We start from the raw sequence: 15,433 nt of genomic DNA, 5'->3' as shown, positions 1-15,433 counted from the left end.
GGATTCCTTTTCCTCCTTTATGACCACCAAGACCAGTGTTCAGATCTGATGGGAAAGGAAACTAGAGGGTTTGTATATTTGTAACGCTATCTTTGGAGGGATACAGAGGCTAAAAACATGCATATCTAGAGGGAAGGGACCTGGACTAAAATGATTTTAGTGGACATTTCCATTTGAATTTTGTTAATATATTTATACTCAAAAATTAAAATATTAGGGTCAGATGTGGTAGCACATGACTGTAGCCCAAGCACTCTGATCACTGTGGGTTTCAGGTCAATCTGTTCAAGGCCAACCTGACCTCTACAGTAAGGCCATATCTTAAAAAAAAAAAAAAAAAAAATCAAACCCACCCAAACCCCCCCCGCAAAAGAAAACACTATTAAAAAAATAAAAAAGAGGTAAGTAACCCAATTTCAGGGCCCCCTTCTATTTCTTTCAGAGAAAAGTTTCTTTCTCTTAATAAATTCTTCCTACCCTTGTTTTCTTCTTTTTCTTTTCTGGTACTGAAAATCAAATTCATTACCTTGTGCTTGCCAGACAGGAAGCTATATAACTGAGCTGTATCTCTGGCCCCTGAATTCTTCCTACACTTAACCTTCACTGCTTCTAGAATTCATTCCTTGCCAGGGAGATAGCTAAGTAGAATAAGTGCTTCCTTGGCAAGCACAATGGCCAGAGTTCAATCCTGGTTCCGCAAAAAAAAAAAAAAAAAAAAAAGTAGAATTCATTTCTCGGTGTTTCAGACATCTAGAAGGTTGGGCGCTTTGGTCCCCTGTATCAGCTCTTTCATGGCACCTACAGGATAAAGAGAGGCTTTGTATGTAGAGCTGGAGCTCTGGCTGCACCCTGAGTTTGGGTTTTTGCTTTGTTTGCTTTTGGCATTAAGGGCTGGACACATAGCTTTCACACTGAGTTACAATCCCAGTGCCTTTTTATTTTTTATTGTGAGACCAGGTCTCACTAAATTGCTAAATTGGGCTCAAATTCATAATTTGCCACCCAACATGCTGGGATTACACGTGTGCACTAACACATACCTGGCTCCTGCACCTTTGCCAATCACATCTAAAGCTTTCCTAAAAGCTTTTTTTTTTTTTTTTAAAACCAGGGGCTTTACTCCTGGGCTAGTCCTCTGCCCTTATTTATTTGTTTGTTTATTTCTTTTACTTATTTTCAGATAAGGTCTCCCTAAATTGCCCAGGCAGTACTGAAACTTGCAATTCTCCTGCCTTGGCCTCCCTGACTGATGAGATTGTTACTGCAAGTCTCTACCTCAGGGTTCATTTTACTGTAATAATAATTAAAGGTATCTGTAGGTTAGTTTAGCAATTATTTTACACATGCTTTTGTCCCCTGCCATCTGTAATTTACCACTTACTGTCTAGGGAAAGTCCTGACTGGGTTATGGAGTAGGGCAGGTCACTCCTCTGCCCTCCTGGGTTTGTTAAGTCACAGAATTTTCAGCGTCACATGCAGGAAAAAAACAAACAAACTTAGAGAGCTCCTCAGCAAGGCTTTGCTTTTGCAGAAGGATGCACGGGTGAGCTAAACAAAGCCAAACAGCACAGCCAGCAATAACCTGTTGGATTTCTATTCCCTGACACACCTGTGCCTTGGTCCCTTCGTGGGGGGCGTAGCTGATGGGCTAGTTTTTTTTTTTTTTTTTTTGGCGGAACCAGGGATTGAACTCAGGCCCTTGCACTTGTCAGAGAAGCGCTTATTCCACTGAGCCATCTCCCCATTGATGGGCTAGTTTTTAAAGTGTCAAGTCACTGGACTGAACAGATCCTGTGACTCAGAAATTTCTTTGCTACACAAAAAATTTATGACAGGTGGACTGGTGAAACAAGCAGGCATATGTTTTACAAACATAGGATTTTACCAACAACAACAAAAATAGAAAAATAAAAAATATTTTGCTTGTTCTTAGAAAAAAAAGACTTAGGTTATGTTTATTTTGTTGCTGAACACTAGTGACAGAAATGCTAGTTTAGAAAAAAGCATAACTCTGGAAAAGAGGTAGTTCTTTTTATAGCATTTTTAGCAATTACAAACATATGTATGTGCTGCTAAGCTCCATCCCTAGTAGTACCTACAGATATCAAATATCATAAGACTAAACATTCCAAACTACTTGAGAAAATGACTGTACTAAATGACCACTTAAGAGTATTTGACAAAAACATTTAAGTATTCTCTTCTTTAGTCTCTTCCGTAATGTGCACCTACCTGTGCTGAGAGGAGAACGAACTTCTTTGGAGGTAACATGTGTTGCTGTACAACAACTGGTGAGTCAGTTATTGGAATATTGTCCTTATTTAAAGGTGTAATTATTTTATCTACTTTCAGTTCATCTATTGGAGAAAGAGCCCAGGCATGGCCATCCACACGGGTTGTCATCTGTATAAAAGAAACATACATTCTACACATCTTACAAGTTATAAAAACAAAAGCTCCTGAAAAAAATAGATAACATTCTCAGTAAAACACTTGTAATATATGAATAACCTCAAAAGTATGCATTTCATTTTCACTGCCCGGTTCTCTTTTTTTTTTTCTTTTCTGTATTTTAGGGAAGGTTTACAGGGTGTTCAGGGTCTCACTACCAGATTGGACTCATAGTGATTCTACTATTTATACCCTCCCAGGTGCTGGGATTACAGGCAAGGGCCACCACGCCCATTCTCAACTGTTGTCTCAGTGGACCCCAGGGGGCGGGGCTGGCACAGCAGGCTATCCTGTTCTCTTGATCAGACATGTCCTATATTACAATTATATACTACAGAACAAAATCAAGTTAACTTACAATAAATTGTGAATTCTGATTACTACAATATCTTTCTCAAGAATCACAATGATTGTGTGTTCCCAAATTTGAAGGATAAAGCCACCTGTATTGGTAAATTCAGCACTTACTTGTTACTGACACATAAATATCATTGTCTTCTAAAGCCCTACCTGTATTTTAGAACAAAACATTTTAAGCATACAAAATGCTGAAAAAGAGCAACTGTCCCTTTTCCCAATAATTATAACCATTGTGCCACACTTGCTTTCTCTTTCTATGTATTTTTCTTATATTGAACTACCTGAAAAGTTACAGTTGTCCTTTAAACACATTGCATGAATCTCCAAAAAATAAAGATGGTCTTACATACAGTACCATTATAACATCTAAAAATGCTAACTCCTCCCTAATACAACATCCACACAATATACAATTTCCAGTTATTCTCAGTGTCTCTTACAGCTGCTTTAAAAAACCATAATTTCATCAAACTTTACCTACTTTATTTGGTGGTTGTTTTTGTTGTCAAAGAAAAGTCACACATGAAAATTACACAAATGAATTTTTTTTTTTTTGTGGAACCGGGGATTGAACTCAGGCCCTTGCTCTACTGAGCTATCTCCCCAGCCCCTGAAATTATATGTTTTAAGAAAAAAAAGTATATTAACATTATTAACTGCTTCTTATATGTCAGGCAGCTCTCCTGAGTGCTCATACATACAATCTCCTAAGTCCACAGAGCTAAGTTTTGTTAAACTTTTTTTAGATAAAATAAGAGTATTAAAGGGGCTGGGGGGATGGCTCAGTGGAATAAGTGCTTCCCTGGCAAGTACCAGGGCCTGAGTCCAATCTCCGGTTCTGCAAAAAAAAAAAAAAGAGTATTAAAAACAGTTAAATCTTTTGCCACATAGCATAACAGTTTAAACTGCTATCCCCATACCAAAGCATCCCTAGCAGGATGTTGTGTGTGTCTTAAAGAGTTCTTAATTCTTACAATCTCACACAGCATGAGGCTCACAAGAGGTGGTGAGGAAAGTTCAAAGAATTAAAATAACAAAAGTAAAACAGGTACTTTTTTCAGTGTCTCTCTTCCTCCTGTTCCTACCATAGCTCCTTGAACTATGTCACACTTGGCAGAGCTCATTCAAACTATGCTCTCATTTTGGGAGCTGGGTTTTACTCTTCACACTTAAACTTTCTTTTTCTTAAATGAAAAGGTTCAAAGCTGAGAATGAGCCAGTGATTTGGAAGCAGCCAGTGACAGTTGGAACAAAAATGCTTACACAGAGATAGCCCCCTATTACTCATATCACAGTGGGATTGATTTGTCTGGCCTAATCAGTAGACTGAGAGGACCTTGAAGGAGTAATCAGGACAGACGAAACAGAAGACACAGAGGAGAGGGGCAGAGATGCTGTTTTCTTCTCTTATTTCAACAGCAGGGACAAGAACAGAGGCCCAGGAGGAACCAGTGGGTAGGCTCAGGACAGCCTTGATCCTATAACCCAGGATGACTGCCCCAGGGCTAAGCATTTGCAATGCAATTGTATGTTGGTGTGTGTATATCTGTATATGTAGAAAAAAGGTAATAAAATAATAAAACTATTAGTAATTCTTTCATGTGGGGTTCAACTGTATTTGACAAAGTTTCTATAATTTTAAAGTTATTAAAAATTTAGACAAAATTACCGGGATTGTCAGAATAAAATTCTAGGGCATAACTAAAATGTATTTCTTCAAAATTGAAGAACTAAAACTACAATGTATTTAAATAGGATGAAGATCATTTCAGAAAAGATATTTATTTTTAGGTGCATTCATCATGGAAAACATTTTAATGTTTTCTTTAAAGGTATGCAAAAATTTCCTAAGAGAGGAAAAACAAAGCATTAACAGACCAAACTTCTTTTTAGTATGACTTGTTTCTCTTTTCTTAGAGGAGGGTGATGTGAAGACAGGATCTCACCACATAGTTCAGGTTGCCCTTGAATTCACTCTACAGCCCAAGGTGGCTTTAAAGTCATAGCAGCCCTCCTTAGCTTCCCCGATGCACAGGCATTACCACCATGCCCAGCTTTAGTATGAGGCCTAAACATAAAATATTACTAGAAGCAAGTTGCAATAAATCAGAAGATAAGTTCCTTTCTATATTATTCTTAAACAGTATGTAAAGACTGGGGGAGTGGCTCAGGGATAGAATATTTTAGCAAGCACAGTGCCCTATGTTTAGTTCTCTGCATCTCAATAATGATAACCAAAATACTATTATAGAAAAAGTTTCTTTTATAATTCCCAGCCTAACCTACCTGGGTTTCCATCATTGGCTTTTGGAAAGAAAATGTGTCATGGTTAACACACCACAAAATGTCACTATCTTCATTTTCTGAAGCTGCCATCAACAGAATACCTAAAAGTTTAATATATAAACTGTTACATGATGTCTAATGAAATGCATATTCTATGGGCTTTAAGATAACACACATTAATTTATACAAATCTGTATAAACAAACAAGTTACAAAATAAAATAAATCCCTTGAAACAACATGCAATATCAGCTGGGCAAGTTTCTCAAGTGTTCTCAATTTTATACTGAATTTCTTGCAGGAAAACTTTTTTTCACATTTTCAGACTACACTATTCTTATAACAGAATATATTTCACAATTGATGGGTTCAATGATTTTTAATTTTATAAAAATTTAGCATATAAAAATATTATGACTTATTAGCAATTTTACATAACATGCAATGAACTAGTTTATGTTCTGGTAATTCAAATACATACTATGAATAAAAGTGATTTTTTTCTTAACGAAACATCAGAAATAAATACCATAAAAACAATGTCTCAGCAAAGCTACCTATCACAACTCACACTGAAATATATTCTCCTATGTGCAATTCCAGTCTCTCCTACAAATTTGCCTTTTTCATAGTAAGTTTAGTGGCATCATTTTCAATCCCACAAAAAGTTTTAGGTTGAGGAACCAAAAGCAATTAGCAAAAAATGTAACTTGTTTATGAAAATTTAGAGTAGCTTATTTATATCAAGGTGGTAGAAATTATCTCTTAAATTTTAGTTTGCAGAATTTTAAAAAACTGTTTTATTTTCTTTCAGTACTAAGGATTGAATCCAGGACTTTTTCACTGAGCTATATCCCCACCTCTTTTGTAAATGTTGAGACATGGTCTTGTTAAGGCCATGTAAATCTGTCTACACTAGAATCAAACTTGCAGTCCTTTAGAACTGCTAGGAACACAGATTTATAGCATTATGGAGAGCTGAAAAACAATTTTTTATTCTTTTATTCACAAAACTAAAACTATGGCATGCTTTTCCTGAATACATTTCTACCATTAAAACATAATTGTTAAGCTTAACCTCAGTAATGGCCGTGACTCATCCACATGGCTGACACTGACAAAGGTTCTACAATCTGAGGTACAGGATCTCAGGATAAATTCTGAGGGCATTTCACTGACCTTCTCAGACCCAAAAGCTACAACTCTTGTTGCATAGGTCCTGCTTTACCTTGGTCTTAACCATCCAGCAGAAAAGAATGAAGACGAAATATAGGAAGTAAAGCCATGCTGTTATGTTGAGCTGTGGGGGACTCAGGTTAAACAGAAGACCCAATGCTATTATGGGCTACTGGACTCTTTTAGAATATTTTGCTGAGTTTACACACCTATAATATTCAAATAACGGAACTTAGAAAAAAAGGGGTATACCGATGAATGTCCATTTTGTATCTGTGTATTCAAAGTGGTTAGGATAGATATATAGTTACATTCTCTTAATGAATAGAATGATTTGTTCTAATGGTGTTTGTAAATAGGATCTCAAGTCCGCATCTTGTACAGCAATTAACCACTAAGAAGAATATATGCAGTGTGTTAGTTATTGAAACTATCCTACCGATTTGATTTGAAACTGTCTCATTGCTGTTTACCAATAAAATTATGAAAAAAAAAACCAAAACAAAACATAATTGTTGGGGCTGGGGATATAGCTCAGTGGCATAAGTGCCTGCCTGGCAACAAGGTTCAGAGTTTGATCCCCAGGACCAGAATATAAATAAGTAAATAAAAATAATAATTGTATTTGGAATCACATAAAAAAAACCAAAAAAAAAAAAAGTTGAGAATTAATTTAAGAAAGTGCAGGAATGTATCAATAAGGACCAAAATGTGTAATAGCATTAGTAAAATAGGAAGAACATGTTTAAATGAGAAAGGGATCTAGGCAGGAGGGAAAGGGAGAAGTAAGGGAAAAGGAAATGAGAAAAGGAAAAAGTAGAAGCAAAGCTTTTGTAAATGAGAGGGAGGAGGACTGAAGGGAGGGGAGGGGAATGGGAAGAAAAAGAATCAAGCTGTATCGTACAAGTAAAATTCTATGATAAATGAGATCATTATGTATACTTAAAGTGTATAAGTAAGCTTAAATATAAATGGTGTCAAGTCCTCTTTAAACACATACACACATACACACACACACAGAGTGCAACCAGTCATGGTGGCACATAACTATAATCCTAGCTTTCAGAGGCTTAGGCAGGAGAACCAAAAAGAATTCCAGGCTAGCCTGGGCTATGTAAGCAAGTTCAAGACTAGCCTGCAGTATGTACCAAGACCCTACCTCAAAAACAAAAACAAAAAACAAAAGTGCAACATTTGTACACTGTAAACACATCACTGAATGAAATCAAAGCAGGTCTAAATAAATAGAAGGGTAGTAGGTAGTCAATGATTTGAACACAATATAATTAAAATGTAACATTCTCTATTTTGACTCATAGACTACACTATCCAAATCTAATTTACCTAACTTTTGATTCCCTAGCGCTGGGAGAAAACAGGAATGGAATAAGGAGTGACTACTAAGGGATATGGATTTTTCCCCCCTAGGGTAATGAGTCTCGTACTAAGATACTGCTATATAGCACTGAACAAACTAAAACCCAGTACATTTTACATTATAAAAGGTTAAATCTTATGTGAGTTATATTTCAGTAAAGCTGTTAGTAAAAATGGAATAACGGTATGTCACAGCATATATTTGAAAAAAATTCTATTTCCAAAAGAAAGTTTCATTTGGGTGCTGAGTAATAAAATGTTGGAAGAGAGAGCCCACAGTAAGCATAGAAAAGGCTTTCGAGTGACTGGAAACATCTCCCTGCAATGGGAAAAGCACATACCGACTTTCCAAGTTGTAATATTTAACTATAATTTTTAAACTTAATCATGAATCATAAAGAATTCGCCATTAACATTTCACACTGGCACATAATGATACGGGAGCACCAAGCACGGTATCAGAAAAGTCATTCTAGTTTTCCTATTCCAAAGAAAAAAGTTGAGAAAGCTTATTAAACTAAATATAAAACCAATTTTGACAAATAAAATTCATAAAATTAAAATTAAAACTAAGCAGTATGCATTAAAAAACTATAGTTTTAGGGGCCGGGGAGATGGCTCAGTGGAATAAGCGCTTCCCTGGCAAGCGCAAGGCCCTGAGTTCAATCCCTGGTTCCGCAAAACAAAAAACAAACAAAAAAAAAAACCTATAGTTTTAAATACATAAGCTGAAATGCTTTTTAAAACAATATTAATAAAAATATCTAGAAAAAATATTTTGAAAAAACTAAACTCTAGTAATAAATTTGTAGTATTTTCAAACACCTTACAATCTTAATAACCCCACATAAAATCTGACAGTATTCTAGAACTTACCTTTAGTGTAAAGAGCTTTATGTACTTTCAAGGGCTTTTCCACTGTTGAGGACGCTGAGAACCCCGGAGGTAAGCGCACGTGAACCAGCGTCAGTGAGTTAGGCCGTGCTAATGGTTGTCTAAATGGACAAGCGCTGAAATATAACCTAACACCTAACAATGGGGCAAAATTGTCCATCAGTAACAAAATCAAAGAGCTGAGGTACATGTGTACCAAAACAATTTATTTCTTTTTTTTGGCAGAACCGGGGACTGAACTCAGGCCCTTGCACTTGCCAGACAAGTGCTTATTCAACTGAGCCATCTCCCTGGCCCCAACAATTTCATTTAGAAACACAGAACTTTAATAAAACCATGTACCATTTTCCTCACTGATCTGAGAGTACTATAAGCTAAACTATATTTCTAAGCTTATGCACTATGAAACCATAATATTGAGCAAAATAAGACACATAAGCTTAACTATTACATGATTTTCTCTTACTTTGAGAAACTCAAAGTATAAAGAACAATGAAAAACACAGACAACTGGAAATGGAGAGAAGCCTTCCGCAAACGGGAAGGGGACCAATAGATGTGTCATGGACGAGTATTAATAATCCACAATGAAAGAACACAATCATTATGCACTGCAAATATGTACTAATAAAACCCAAAAATCTATATAGTATAGATTTCTAAAACAACATCACTAGGAGTTGAGAGGTGAATAAATACATTTCAGTAGGAGAATTTGCTCCAACAGAGTCTATATGGCAGCTCAGGCTCCATCACCAACATGAGCGACTTTACCTTTCAGGCCTGGCTATACAGTTCTGAGCACAGAATCAGAAGAATCTTAGAATTTTAAAAATCTTTAATTTTAGGAAGTATTCATACAGTTTGATAACAATAGAAGTAAAAACATTTCTAATCACAAATTCTGATTGTATGAATTATCAAAAGTTGTGCCAGGTGTGGTGCCACATGCCTGAATCCCAGCACTTGGGAGGCTGAGGCAGGAGGATGCCAGCCTGACCTATGCACCAAAACCCAGACTCATTAAAAAAAAAAAAAAAGTAACAGCAACAGCAGATAAAATTAAAAAACATACCTGCATGTGTAACAGCCAATAACTGACAATCCAATGATTCAGAATTTTCAATCACTGCTATTTGAACAATTGGCTTAAAAACAGAACGATCAATGGTCCTGAAAGGAAGGTAAAAGCTAGTATAGTATTTGTAAAACATGTCTGTTAATTCAAAGGCACATTTCCCATCAGTGTATTTATATATCTAAATGTGCTAAAATACATTAACTACTTAGATAATACAGTAGTATAACACAATAGCAGTAAAAAGTGGCACAAACTCTAGAATGTGTATAATTATATAGTTAAAAGACTACCCCTATTTTCAAAAGAAGATAATTAAAAAGATTAAAACCACTGGGTGAATGGTTGATGGAAAAGAATGTGTTCTCAGAGACTCAAATATTATTGTAAAGGATACTAACAAATCAAAAGTGGCAAAATGGGCCTTTGTAATGGAGTTATTTGTAATAGTTATTAGTAGGAAAACTGATATTTAGAGTCCCTTAAGTAATGAAGCAAGTAATTCGCATTGCCTACCTACTATTGACTTAAAAAGAATAGTACACAGAGGTTAATTTCAGGAAAAAGACAAATTCAGAAACTGAACACTTCAGGGCTGGTGAGATGGCTCAGTGGTCTAAAGCACCTACTTAGAACAAGCTCAGCAAAGCACAGGGACCACGGTTCAATCCCCCAGCACCACATGCCAGCCAGCCCTGCCCCCTGGTGGGCCGAGCTGGCCACACACACACACACACACACACAAATAAAAAAATTAAAAAAAAAAAAGAACACATTAAAAAAAAAAGAAACTGAACACTTCCCCTGCTCCTCTCTCCCAAATGTCAGCTTTATTAAAAAGAACAGGAGGGAAAGGGTCTGTTAAACACAAAAATTACACAAATTAATGACTATTAAAGCTGACTGTACAATGTGAAAAGGAAAATAGCTATAGACTTCTGGGACTACTGGAAAATTTTAATATAAACTAGAATTACACAGCATAATAGCAGATATAAAATTACTGTTAATTTTACTAGGTGTGATAACTATACTGTCATCAAGTTAGGGACTTACAGAAGAGACAGGCTGAAGAAACTAAGGGTAAAGGCACAATGTCTCCAACTTATTAGCAAATGACCCAGAAGAAAAGCAGTGAGCAAATGAGGCAAAATGTTCACCAGCAGTGAACTGAGACAGAGGTTTCATCAGTGTTTGCCATACTGTTCTACTTTTTTTATAGATATAGAAAGTTTTCCTATATCAAGTTGGAGGGAATAAACATCAAAACTATCTTTTCAATCACTAGACTTACGTGTTATAACATCTATAATGTTTATATTGGATCACTTAAGGTTAACATAATGTCCTAAGAAAACCACGGATGTGGCTCTGTGGTACAGCACTTACCTAGCATATGTAAGGTACCCAGCACCAGAGAAACAAAATAAAAAAAACAAAGTTCCAAGAAAAAAATCATGACAAGCTGAACTTTACATAACAAAAGCAATCTACTTTATGTTTCAAATTATCACAAACAAACTCCAGCAGTCCTATTTCAAGCATAACCTGGAACAGTGCGGGTCACCCTCTGGTAGGTGTGCCACAGTGGGATGTTTGTATCATTGAAAGCGCTAAAAGGTTCATCATCACTGACCTAAAGTGACATCTCCAACATTCCTTACCTTTCTCAGATGTATTGAGGAAATGATTTACTCAAAGTACATCATACATAAATAATATAATTATACTTAAAATGAAATGCCTGACAATAAGTATTACCTAGCAATGTTTCCTGCAGCAGAGACAATAGCGTTCTGTGAAACTGAAGCAACTCGACTCATTCCCTGTCCATCTTGGCCCAAATCATACACCTATGAATAAAAAATTGCTCATGTAAACATAATTGCATACTGTATATATTCTATTAAACAAATTTTTCTTTTTTTAGAGATTTTTTAATTTTATACCTAAAAGGTATAGAAATGTTCAGAGATTTGAAATCTCAGAAAACCTAAGAAGTGTTTAGGGGATGAGTCTGTTAAAAAAGCACACACTGCATAGAGAAAGAGTAAATAAATCTTCTTTATTAATACATGAATGGGGCTGGTGAGACGGCTCAGTGGTCTAAAGCACCTACTTAGAACAAGCTTAGCAAAACACAAGGGACCGCGGTTCAATTCCCCAGCACCACATGCCAGCCAGCCCCGCCCCCTGGTGGGCTGAGCTGGCCACACACACAAATAAATAAATAAATAAATAAATATTTAAAAAAAAAATTAATACATGAATGTTTTCCGATCCTTATATGAGAGCATAATATGAATAGTTACCTGTATTACTCCTTTCTCTGATCGTGTATATAAAATATTTCTGGAATTATCTACTGCAATTTGAACAATAGGATCTAAAAATAAGAGGAAAAAAAACCCTAAAGATTAACAAACCAAGCACAGTAATCATTTAACAAATTAAAATTTTGAATTAGAATTTTACAAGTGGGAGCTTCCATTTCTCTTCCTTGGGAGTCCTAGGATATTTGTGTAAGGACAAAGCCAGGAAACACTTAATCAGATGACAGATATCAAGTAGTTTTTAAGGGATTAAGAGCATCACGAATAACTTGTTCTGACTTAATGAATTTTAAACCAAGGAGAAGTTCTAGATTACTTCCACATTCAACTTCTTTCTTTCCTTCCTTCCTTCCTTCCTTCCTTCCTTCCTTCCTTTCTCTCTGTCTCTGTCTCTCTTTCTTTCTTTGTGATACTGGGGATGTAACTCATGATTTTGCCCATCTTAAAAAAGCACTTAACCAAACTACATCCTCTGCCTTTTATTTTTAAATTTTGAGACAAGGTTTCCACTACATTGCATGTTTTGGCCCCAAGCTCCTGATCTCTGTCCAAGCCTCTTAAGTAACTGAGATTATGGGCAAACATCATTATACTCATCTTGGAATTTCTTGAAACAGTAAGTTCTAGGCATAATAAGTCATTCATTCAATATTGCAACACTGTAATATAAAATAGTATATAGGGAACATTTATTAAATACTGTTGAATAAGCTTGGTGTAGTGGTACATGCCTATAATTGTAGCTATTTGGGAGCCTGAGAAAAGAGGATCACAAGTCTGAGAATATCATTAGCAACTTAGGAAGACAACCCTACCTTAAAATTTAAAAATACAGTGGTACCTCAGCTCATGAACTTAATTCTTTGCATGATTCTGGTTGCAGAACATTCTATGATTCTGCATATAATTTGTATAAAGAATTCAGTTTTGGATGGCCAGCCAGATAGCTCAGCTAACTGAAGTACCTGCTTAGGCAGAGCGTGGCAACTGGGGTTTGATCCCCAGCGTGCAATGCCAGTGCCTGCCTGCCCCTGGGCATGCTGAGATGTGACTGAGATTGGGCATGGTGGCGCACACCTGTAATCCCAGAACTTAGGAGGCTGAAAACAGAAGAATCACTAAGAGTCCAATCTATGTTTTAAGACCTTGTAGACACTGTCCTAAATTCATTTAAAAAAACCCAAGAACTTAGTTTGTGAGCAAAGGTACCACTATAAAAAGGACTGGAGATACAGCTCAGTGGAAGAGAACTTGCCTATCATTCATGATATCCTGGGCTCAACCCTAGTACCAAGGGGTGGGGGAGGGGTGAACCCAGAAACTTTCAACTTAGTATAATTCATGTTAAGGGGGAAAAAACTACAACTATGTGCCATATAGAGACATTTTAATCAATGGACCACACACATTCAATTCAGTCCTCAAGTTTTTATCTAGAGATGTCATAGGCATTGTAGTTTGCTTAAGAATAATGATTTTAGTACAATGATGAAACTGTCTAACAAGGTATCTGTCCAAATATACATTGTTAAGTAACTCAGGACTAAAAATTCAGTCATATTAACAATTTTTAGTTGTGTTTACCTTATTCTGACAAAGCACTTAAAAATCATTTCACCAATTTAAATTTCTTAGCTTATTTAAAAACTCAGACATATACACTTCATACTGAGGAATTGTTCTAGACCAGGGAAACCATGTATTACATGTCAGAACCTGTCTCTGTGCACATGTGTGTATATACTCCCATTTTAAGTGCACACTATTGTTTTGGACACATGTTCTATACAGTGGTGCTATGTTCTATGGTGCTACATTTATAGGAAACGAGAAACTTGATAAAAAATTCATACTTTTCCTGTTTTATAATCCCTTGAGCCTTTAAGGCATCTGAATTATGTTAAGAGATGAGACTTAAAATGACAAAGTGTTATTAAAATGAGAGCTTCAGGCAACCCACGTGGGACCTCTCCTGCCTTTCAGGAGCTATACCTATTGTCCAATACATTTTCCTACTCTTAACCTCCAAAAAAATAAATAAAATGTGAGCTTCTTCTGGGCATGGAGGTGCATGTCTGTTAATCCCAACACTCAGGAAGGTCAGGTAGGAAGATCATTGTGAGTTTAAAGCCAGCCCGTGCTACACTGCAAGTTCAACGTCAGCCTGAACTACATAATATGACTGTATCAAAAGATGAAACAACCTCCCCCAAAATGACAAAATAATAGAACAAGAATTTCCAGGACAGAGGATATAGCGCAATAGAAGAGCACTTGCCTAATATGTGCCTGGTTTAATTCCCAGCACCACCACTACTACCACAAAAAAAAAAGTAGTTCTATTAAACAAACTAGTTAAGCCAATAATTAAACGTTTCATTTGTCAGCTCTGTTTCCTACTTACCATCTTCTGAGAATGTGAATTGTAGCAAGGAAGGAACAAGGAAAGAAAGAGCGCTCTTTGAGTGATTTATCTTCCTACATCTTTGACTAAACCAACCTGCTTCTGCCTTAAAAGAAAAAAGACTGGTGAAAGTATGAAACTCGTAACAAGCACTATACAACATTACTTCAAGTCTTCATGACATACTAGTGATTATACACAAAGATATTCTTCGAAATTAACTACCAAATTGAGTTCTAAAATCAATATCTACCAAATACTAACTATGAAATCTTTCAAGACATCTTAAATGAAAAACCAATCATGAAAATAAGTCAATAGTGCAAATAAAAGTGTACATTTGTGAAAGTAAATGTTTAATTTATACACATATATGTATATTTCTATATACATACATCAACATATTTATATAAAGCTGATAAGGGGGCTGGGAATATACCTCAGGGAGAGAGGACTTGCCCAGCATATGTAAAGCCCTGAGTTTAATCTATAGCAATGGAAAAAAAAATTAGTAAGGATTTTTACATTTGGGGAGAGGGCTGGGTTTTATATGCACAGTATACTGACAAATTACTTCAGCTTACCTGTATGAATAATTATATAATTAGAAAATTAAAGCAAGTCTGTACTTCCCCTATTCCATCAAGAGAAAGAAAAAAAGGGAATGTTTATAAATGACAGAATACCTGGTATGCTACTTCATATAAACAGCCATCCTTTCCAGCCAAGAATATTCTGCCATTATCAGTGGAAGTTATGGTCAAAAGGTAAGTATTATCAGTGGGAAGAGAATATAAAGGATCTGGAAGCAGCTGCATTCCACCAGACATGCTGTCATTAAGAATTCCAGAACCTATATTGTTTTTGAAAAAAATATAAGAATATTAAGTTAATAAAAGTCTAATAATTTGATAATTCAAGTTAAAGAGAATCTACACTATATACAAATATCACATAGTATGATACCAACCAAAACTCGAATCCAAATTATTAAATTTTGGTACAGAGCCGGAGAACTGTGTAGCACAGTCATTAGCATGAATCACTAAAATTCAACAACTTAACCCTATAAATT

General features: G+C 35.8%; 1 protein-coding gene across 1 annotated transcript in view; it reads right to left on the bottom strand.

Moving 5' to 3' along the window:
* Positions 1 to 15,433, bottom strand: part of Nup155 (nucleoporin 155) — a 79,090-nt gene that overhangs the window by 52,000 nt on the left and 11,657 nt on the right. The window contains exons 3-10 of the mRNA XM_023712731.1: positions 15,045 to 15,211; positions 14,359 to 14,464; positions 11,934 to 12,007; positions 11,383 to 11,474; positions 9,619 to 9,716; positions 8,526 to 8,678; positions 5,098 to 5,198; positions 2,233 to 2,403 (exon numbers count right to left, since the gene is read on the bottom strand). Of these exons, the coding sequence (XP_023568499.1) occupies positions 2,233 to 2,403; positions 5,098 to 5,198; positions 8,526 to 8,678; positions 9,619 to 9,716; positions 11,383 to 11,474; positions 11,934 to 12,007; positions 14,359 to 14,464; positions 15,045 to 15,211 (962 nt within the window). The remainder of the gene's footprint in view (positions 1 to 2,232; positions 2,404 to 5,097; positions 5,199 to 8,525; positions 8,679 to 9,618; positions 9,717 to 11,382; positions 11,475 to 11,933; positions 12,008 to 14,358; positions 14,465 to 15,044; positions 15,212 to 15,433) is intronic.

This window comes from Octodon degus, unplaced genomic scaffold (assembly GCF_000260255.1).
Source record: "Octodon degus isolate 3935 unplaced genomic scaffold, OctDeg1.0 scaffold00002, whole genome shotgun sequence".
NCBI classification, from domain to species: Eukaryota; Metazoa; Chordata; class Mammalia; order Rodentia; family Octodontidae; genus Octodon; species Octodon degus.
The sequence above is the reverse complement of the archived record's forward strand: the minus strand, read 5'-3'. Positions and strand labels throughout refer to the sequence as shown.